The following is an 8441-nucleotide window of genomic DNA, read 5'->3' on the forward strand; positions in this document are numbered from 1 at the left end:
TCCTTTGGTACTATTTTCCATTTCAGTCATCTTCGCGTGACTGCGCAAATCGCAGTTTGGACACATACTGTCATTGAAGACAAATTAAATGCGCATGTGCGATTCGCTTGAGATCAGAGCCTATGATGCTTTTATATGAAACCCGCAGAGCCTTTGTGACTTGTTTAAGTCTTCCCCAGCAAACTGTCAATGTCACCACGAAATCTGGCGCATAACTGACATCTCTATTGTAAGTGATCGATTCACAGCGCCTGTGGATTGATCCTGATCTGGCCACATTGATTTTGGTTTAGGGTATTTTTGGAGATCATAAATACTAATGAGCTAAGGGGAACGACGTGGGAGAACGTGTCCCCTGAGAGAACCCTTGATAAATCACCCTATGGAAGTGATCTAAACTCCTGAGACAAGAAGGGGAAACTAAAAAGCCATTGGCACCATGATAATGTTTACATGATATTATGCATACATGCAGTGTATTTCATCAGTGTTAATACCTGTATAAAAGTTATATCAGCACGTATTCTGTAATATTATAACAGTAAATTATGATGTTTTTAAGTATAATCTTATTGGTACCAAACATGACAACACGGGGAAAAAAAGCGTATTTTAAACCGGGACATAACAGTGATATGATATGTGCTTACCTTAACATAAACATAATGTCCACTCTATACAGTTTACAACGTCTAATTCTCTGCTTAAATAACGCAAAAAACAAATATATAATCATTCTTGCAGCTTCGAGGCAAGTTCGTAGCTGTTGGGTAGGAATATTTCTATATCAATCACTCTTGAGTATCAACGATTTAGCATCAAACAGTTGATGTTTCCTTTGTTGTAATGACCCATCTTTGGTGCGTAATAAGGAAAACTGCCTTTACATCTTTGATCTCTGATATCTTTGATAATGTTGCGCTGGGAAGTGTTCAAAGGCACACTTACATCAGTCAGATGGCGTTTGCACAGATGTGCAGGTTGTTTTGACTCGTTTTCTTTTTTACAGTCCCATGCGTACTTTATTGAACGGCCATATAAATTTACACCTGTGTGGAACGTTATGCAACCAAGGGAAAGTTTTAAGCACGAGGATACAAATCAAGCTGCAAATCAAGAACGGGTCACCAACGTTTTGGCACCAACTACAGATATGACGCGCACACACAAGCACGCCCACTTACACCTTCAAGACTTCTCTTTCACCCTCTCTCTCTCTCTCTCTCTCTCTCTCTCTCTCTCTCTCTCTCTCTCTCTCTCTCCCTCCCTCCCTCCCTATCTTTCTCTCGTTCTCTTTGGAGCACCGCCCCTTTCTTTTCCTTTTTTCCTCCTTGGCTTCCACCTGCTTCACACTAGAGGTTCGCCAGAGCGTCAGTACGCGTACACCCCGGGGAACCGAACGGATCGGTGCGCATCCCTCATTTCCTTACAACTGCACTTTTCTTTTACGCGTTGCAAAGATCGTCATCTTCAAACTGGTCTCGCGTCTTCTGCACAATGTTTCTTTCTGCACTTTTATCCTAAGCCATCAATGGAATAAACGCGGGGATGCAGATGAAACCGACCATTAAAGACGACAAACGATCACGGAGTTATGTTTCAAACAGTCATCTATAAAGGGCTCCATTAGCATATGTCAAGTGGGCATTTACATAAGGGGCATATTTAGGCTGGTGTCTTAGAGCAGAAGCCAGTCACATCCAGCGCATCCAGTTGAGAGCACCAGAGGAGCCGCATACGCTTGTGTTGGAGTGCGTAATACAAGTGTGTTGGAGACAGAAGGGACCGGAGCAAAGGGGAGTAGCCTGGAAGGTCGAGAGAGCATTTGCCAAACCGAGAGAGAGAGAAAGAGAGAGAGAGAGAGAGAGAGAGAGAGAGAGAGAGAGAGAGAGAGTCGGATGTAAACACGCATTGACTGTAAAGCCGCAACCAGTGACTGCGCAAAACACAAGGGAAAGAGAGACCACAGGAGCTCTCCTCCATACGGTAACTTTTCTTCCGGCGGTTGTCTTTGAGTGTCGGTGATGGGTGCAGTCGGTGAGCTGGTGGGCAGCTTTTCTCACGGCTTTGAGAGCTTTGGCCACGGGTCTCATTTCGTCCTCACACCCCCCGGGGACTCCGGTGTTCTGATGAACGAGCACATCGTGTCTGCCGAGCGCCTGTCACGCAGCACTTCACCGGACCTGACGCATCTCAAAGGGATCCTACGGCGACGGCAGCTGTACTGCAGGACCGGCTACCACCTCGAGATATTACCGGACGGTGTAGTGCAAGGCACGAGAAAAGACCACAGCAGATTTGGTAAGTATAGCACTATTTATTACATTTGGCAAAATGCTACTGTAATGAATAGCTGCTGTATTAATATTGCTCCAAAATAATTGCTTTTATTTAATTATTCATGTGAACACTGTAATGCAAAATGTGATATTATGATAATTTCAACCATTGATTAAATGTGCAAGATGAAATAAGTAGGCCAGTTAAAAGCACCACCATTGCAGGTGCACATATCACTTGGCTCTCTCAACTGGGTACTAACAGCTGTGCTTTTCTCACAGGTATATTGGAATTCATTAGTCTCGCTGTGGGAATGGTGAGCATCCGTGGAGTGGATAGTGGATTATATCTTGGAATGAACAGCAAGGGCGAACTATATGGATCTGTAAGTATTCACTATAGAAATATCCACATTTTTTTATTTACTTGCATGCAACACAATTAATTCCATTCAAAGGCTGCACCAAGAGTGTGATTTATGACACAATTCCAATGCAATTTCAAATAGCCTTTGGACATCCTCCTCTTTGTTCTTGTGTGATTAACCTCTGCTGTTCTCTCTCTCTTAGGAAAAACTGACGGCCGAGTGTGTGTTCAGAGAGCAGTTTGAAGAAAACTGGTACAACACCTACTCCTCCAACCTCTATCGGCACGGCGAGCGAGGGTCACACTACTACGTAGCTCTCAATAAAGACGGAACGTCTCGAGATGGAACCCGCTCCCGGAGGCACCAGCGCTTCACTCACTTTCTGCCACGGCCAGTGGATCCGGACCGAGTTCCCGAGCTTTACAAGGAGATTCTAGGACACAGCTGAAACCACTCAACCTTAAACTCAAACCAAAAAAATAACGCACCTGCATGTTCTTCATCCCCCCAGCAGCCAGCAGGGCAGACCTGTCTCGGGAGACAGCCGAGGAGCTGGGGGCAGAGGCCCTCTTTTGCGGCCAAGGTTGGAGCAATAGCAAGAAAGGGAAAGCCCGCACCAGGAACCAGATATCTGAACTTTGGATTGTTCCTGAAGAGACGGACACTGTTTTGGATCCATATACCTTCTGTTTGTAGGGCACAGGGGATTTTGGATTAAGAGAGAGCTAAATTTCCACTGGTGGACTGCTTGCCAGACAATGATGGACAACCACTGTACTACTGAAAATTCTAGAAGGCTTCTGAAGGAATTCTGAGTTATGCTTTTGAGACTCTTCCAACACTGGCGCGGACGAGCGGGAGACTAAAAACTTTTGAAAATCTTTAGGTCCTTTAATTTATGTTTTTTAAAGATATTTATTTTATATATTTATTTATTTTGAAAGTATATTTTTACAAAAATATATGCAAGATGTAACAGGAGAGCTTTATTTTCTACCGCTATTAATAGACAGTGAAACATGACTTCTATTTAGAACTAGAACTACTGAAGAAAGTATTTTCTTATAAGTTGTAAATTTTTTCGGTTGTATCGGCGATCCTCACGGTCCCCTGTGTTTGTTTATCTCTCATGTCATTAAACCAGATCCATAAAAGCCTGAGAATGTTCCAGAAACCACTGGGGAATTAAACAGTTGAAATTATTGCATTTTGTCGTGTGTCTCCTTTCTAAAGAACGTAAGGTCACCTGTCAGAGGTGAATGGTTATCAAATTTCTTTGACTTTTGAGGAAACTCAAGAGAGGACAGCAGGTGTCAACAGCACTCCGATTCTCATCAACCTTTCTGCAGTAGAATGAAAGGACAGTTTGTTACCAATTAAAATGTTGCTTAATAGCCTTAATACTGTAGTTCTGCTAGACAGTACAGATGTACGGCGTGACTATAATTTGCAAGAAATGCATGCTTCAGCATCTTCCCGCTTTTCTTTCTCCCATCCAATTTCCCGCTCTCTCACACACCCCGCTGTTAAAAAGCCTGTGCGACGCTTGCATTAAAACACAATGGCCTAAAACTATTTCTCCCTGCGGCAACCTTCTCAAGTGACATCTTGGCCTGCAGAAAACTGTCCACAAAGTGGTCTTTTCTTTTACTAAGTGTCTTTTTGAGAACCAAGCAATACGGTACGTTCAGTGATTCTGCTTTCATGTCTACGTTTGTTGACCCAGGGCAGGTGGAGGTGCTCTTAGGATATATGAGGTCAGAGCCACGTGTGGTCTCAATTGTACGATCTTGAGACTACTTTGTGCTCCCCCTTTCTTTTTTTTCACTCACTTTCTTTTTCCTCTCCTCACAGTTGTGTGACTCACTTGCTTTGTAGACACTTGATGACTGGCTGCCAGTCAATCTGGTTGTCTGTGTGTGTGTGTGTGTTTTAGAAAGGAAGTGATACTTTTTAAATTGTGTAAGTTGAGAGCTGGCTGTGGGGCACACATGCGTTTCCAAAATAATGCTAATATGAGCTGCGGGTCACACTAAAGGCAAACAGAGAGATGGGTTGCTTGTTCTGCGTCAGATTGAAAGCAGAACAAGAGTAAGGGTTTCGTCCAGTGTAAAAGTTCACAGCACTGTACATCTTACATAACTGACATTGTATGGGGCAGGAGTGTCTGAATGTCTGATCTCTGTGTCTTTCCCCTTCTTGTTGGGGGTTTCGAGGGTGGGATGATGGTACTAATTGTGTGCACAGGCATATCAGCAAATGCTGTGTGATGTGTGATCTCTGAATCTCTGTGATGATGAGCCAGGGGTTCTACTAACTGACACACACGCACACACACGCACGCACGCACGCACGCACACACACACACACACACACACAAACACACCAGGGGTTTTCCCCTGAGCAGAAACACAGCTACAGCTATAGAAAGGATGTGGTGAGAGTGATGTGGCATGATCAACTTTTTATTATTTCCAGCACATGTACAGTATGTACAGTAACCCCCACAGCCCCATCACCAAGGACTATAACACCAATGCATTTATTGCATTATCAAAATGGGCATCATTCAAATGATTGGCTCTTACTGTGGATAAAAGACAGACTCCATGCAGTTTGTTACAACTAGAATTAGTTATTTAATAACTGCACCTAGTTTGATATTGGCCTGTTGTTTTGTTAGTAAATGAGTAAAGAACAGTGCCGCAGACTGCAAAAAACAACCTTTGGTCAGTAAAATAATGCTTGTTTTATATAAGTATCAATACTGTAGATGTTAGCATCTTAAAAGAGGCCAGATTTAGCCTAGAATTTGCAGAAATGTTATCTTCTTCACTTTTACTAACAGTATCCTTGGGCTCTAATTGGGTTGTACGGTGCATGCTACCTATTTCAGATATTTTATTACAAATTTTAATGTGAACAATTATACTTTGTCCACAAAACACATTTCAAACACATCATATTCCTTCAGATTGCTTTTATCATTTTAGTTAGGTGATGCTAAACTTAGGGTTCCTATTTAGGTTTAAGAGACTCCGGTTCCTGTTATTGCTCAAGTTGCCAATTTAAAGTGATAGTTCACCCAAAAATTTGAATTATATCATCATTTACTCACCCTTTTGCCATTTTAAGCCTGTATGACTTTCTTTCTTCTGCAGAACAAAAAAGAATATATTTTGTACAATGTTCTTAATGGGCACCCATTAAATCGCACTGGTTTTGTGTTCATCCGGGTGCCGGCGCTGTTCGGTTACCAACATTGTTCAAAATAACAGTATTTTTATTCTTTTCTCAAAATGTAACCGTATTTATTACAAAGATTTGAATTTTTAGAATCCATAAATCCTGTTTCATAGGTTAAACAAATCTGCTAAAAGCACCCCTGGTTGGGAATCACTGGTCTATGTGAGCACACATCTATGTGTTTGTGAGATTTTGGGAGTGTTTATAGTTCTGGAGGAGATACTATAACACATGATGTTGTTCTGGGACAGGTGTTGAAGTGACTGATCTTTCACCTGCATGTCTTTGCGGCTCAGGTAAAAACTGCACAGGTGTTCATGCGGCATGTCAAAGGCACAAACACACACGCATGCACACACACACACGCATGCACGCACGCACACACACTCTTTATAGCGCTCATGATTTATATTACTGTTAAAAATGGTGCCAGCTGAAGGGTTTGACTGTGAGAGGTTTCTTCACAGTCTAGTTTGACTCTTTCATTCAAATAAATTAAAGTTCTTGACTTTTTCTTCTGCGGAGCCTAAAAGAAGATATTTTGAGAAACGTCTCAGTGGCCTTCATGTGTCACGTTCATACAATGGAAGTCAATGGGAGGCCAATGGCCATTGTACTTCAAAATATCTGCTTTTGTGTTCTGCAGAAGAAATTCATTCATGAGGGTGAGTAAATTATCGCTTTGGATAAAAGTCTCTGCCAAATGCCTAAATGCAAATGTTCTTAAACTCACACGTGTAAAGCAGATAAACTTAATGGCTTACATATTGGCCATTGGTTGGAGGAATGTGAGATGGTTAATGAGTTTGGCTTGCCATGCCTGAGCACTGAGGCGAGTGTAATCAAGGCATGGATTCATGTAGGTTCTGCACACACACTGTGTGTGTGTGTGTGTGTGTTCACTAGTACTGATCTCTGGCCCATGCGATGGACAGCCCTCACACCTGGTACTATGATCCATGATATCACATGCTACAATGCCCTCCCTTCACCCGAAAAAAATATTTAAATACATGGCACTATAGAAGCACATGCATATAACAAAACACTAAGGTAATAACAAACATGGTACATTAATACACAGCTTTAAAAGGAAACCTTTTTTGACTATTATGACAGAAGAGAATCTAAGAGCTTGACATTTTCATGTAATTTTTCACAAGAAACAGAGAAATACTGCCCAAAATGTTCCTCTTAAAGATGAATAATTATTTACAGTATCTTTCATTTATTAGGAAGTTGCTTGCGACAGCACTAGTTTAACATGATGGATGAGTAAGTTTTAAATCTCAGCACTAAACTCCTCTTTAAGCTTCGGGAGGTGATAGAGATTAAGCATCGCCTTGGGGTTCAGTCTGATTGACAGCCGTTCCTAAAACATGATCTTCTAATTTGCATGTCTTATTGAGAACATGTCGATTTGGTTTTACATTTTACTTTTTCTCAGTGAAAGAAATCACCTCAAAAAACAGAGTACAGAAGTGCCATAGAGAAACGGTAACAATATACAAATGCCTTATGATACTTATTTATGCTGTTTTAAAACAGAAATATACGTTTTCGTTCGAAATTTCAAGATTTTAAAGAATAGAAATGGATCACTTTTCCACACATCAAAAGAAACTGGGGCTGTGAAGCATCCAAAATAACAAAACCTCGATAATTGTGCTTGAATTTGATCATTTGTCCAAATGCATCAACAACGTTCAACATCAATTACATACGGATAGAATGTACATGAACGTAAATGTAATGTGATGTTAAGTTTGATAGAAATTATTAACGTTTTCGTAAAATTTGGGACAATTTTGGCTTCAGAATGCACAGCAGTCCCCATATTATGGGCCACTTTTAACATACTTCTCTGTCAAGTTTTGGGGCTTTACAGCTTTTGTACTTGTGACGTCCCCACAACGATAAGAGAAACCGAGACCTTCTGTAAAACTCATTTTTTGTGTTTTAAAGAGAAACTAAAAATACAGATTTGAGTAAATTATTACAGAATGCTTATTTCGGGTTGAACTATTTCCTTTTTATACTTGTGTCCTCTCATCACTGCGAACAGCCTGAAATATTGAGGCTCTCGCAAAGCAGAATAAACAGCCTCATCAGAAGAGTCCTGAGGCACCTGCTTCACACACAAACACAAACATGCGCGCACACACAAACGGTGTGAAAGTAATTAGTTAGAGTGGAGGGGGACTGAAGAATATTGAACTCATCCCTCTCTCTCTCTCTCTCTCTCTCTCTCTCACACACACAAACCCACACACACACACACACACTTCACCCCACCAATGATGGCTAGAAAGGATATATTGATTGTAGAGAGTACACACACTGCCACTGCTGCACTCAGATCTGCTGCAGTGTGTGTGTGTGCGTGTGTGAATGACATCCATATGACATTGCATAAGTGTAACTGTTGGAGCATATGTTTACTCTTGGGATTCAATTCAGAGTCTTTGTTATGAATTCACATGCTATGCATGTACAAGTCCTTTTAACATAACGTATACACACATTTCTATTTGTGCATTTGCATAGG

At 41.4% G+C, this 8441-nt stretch overlaps 1 protein-coding gene across 1 annotated transcript; it reads left to right on the forward strand.

Moving 5' to 3' along the window:
• Nucleotides 1–2024: 2024 nt before the first annotated feature.
• fgf20a (fibroblast growth factor 20a) lies at nucleotides 2025–3095 on the forward strand (the record flags this gene model as incomplete). The annotated part of the gene is made up of 3 exons (XM_079463250.1): nucleotides 2025–2301; nucleotides 2562–2665; nucleotides 2850–3095. The coding sequence occupies 3 exons, from the start codon at nucleotides 2025–2027 to the stop codon at nucleotides 3093–3095; spliced, it is 627 nt and encodes a 208-aa protein (XP_079319376.1).
• Between the last annotated feature and the right edge of the window lie 5346 nt (nucleotides 3096–8441).

Source organism: Barbatula barbatula, assembly GCF_947034865.1.
Source record: "Barbatula barbatula genome assembly, chromosome: 8".
In the NCBI taxonomy this organism is placed as follows: domain Eukaryota; kingdom Metazoa; phylum Chordata; class Actinopteri; order Cypriniformes; family Nemacheilidae; genus Barbatula; species Barbatula barbatula.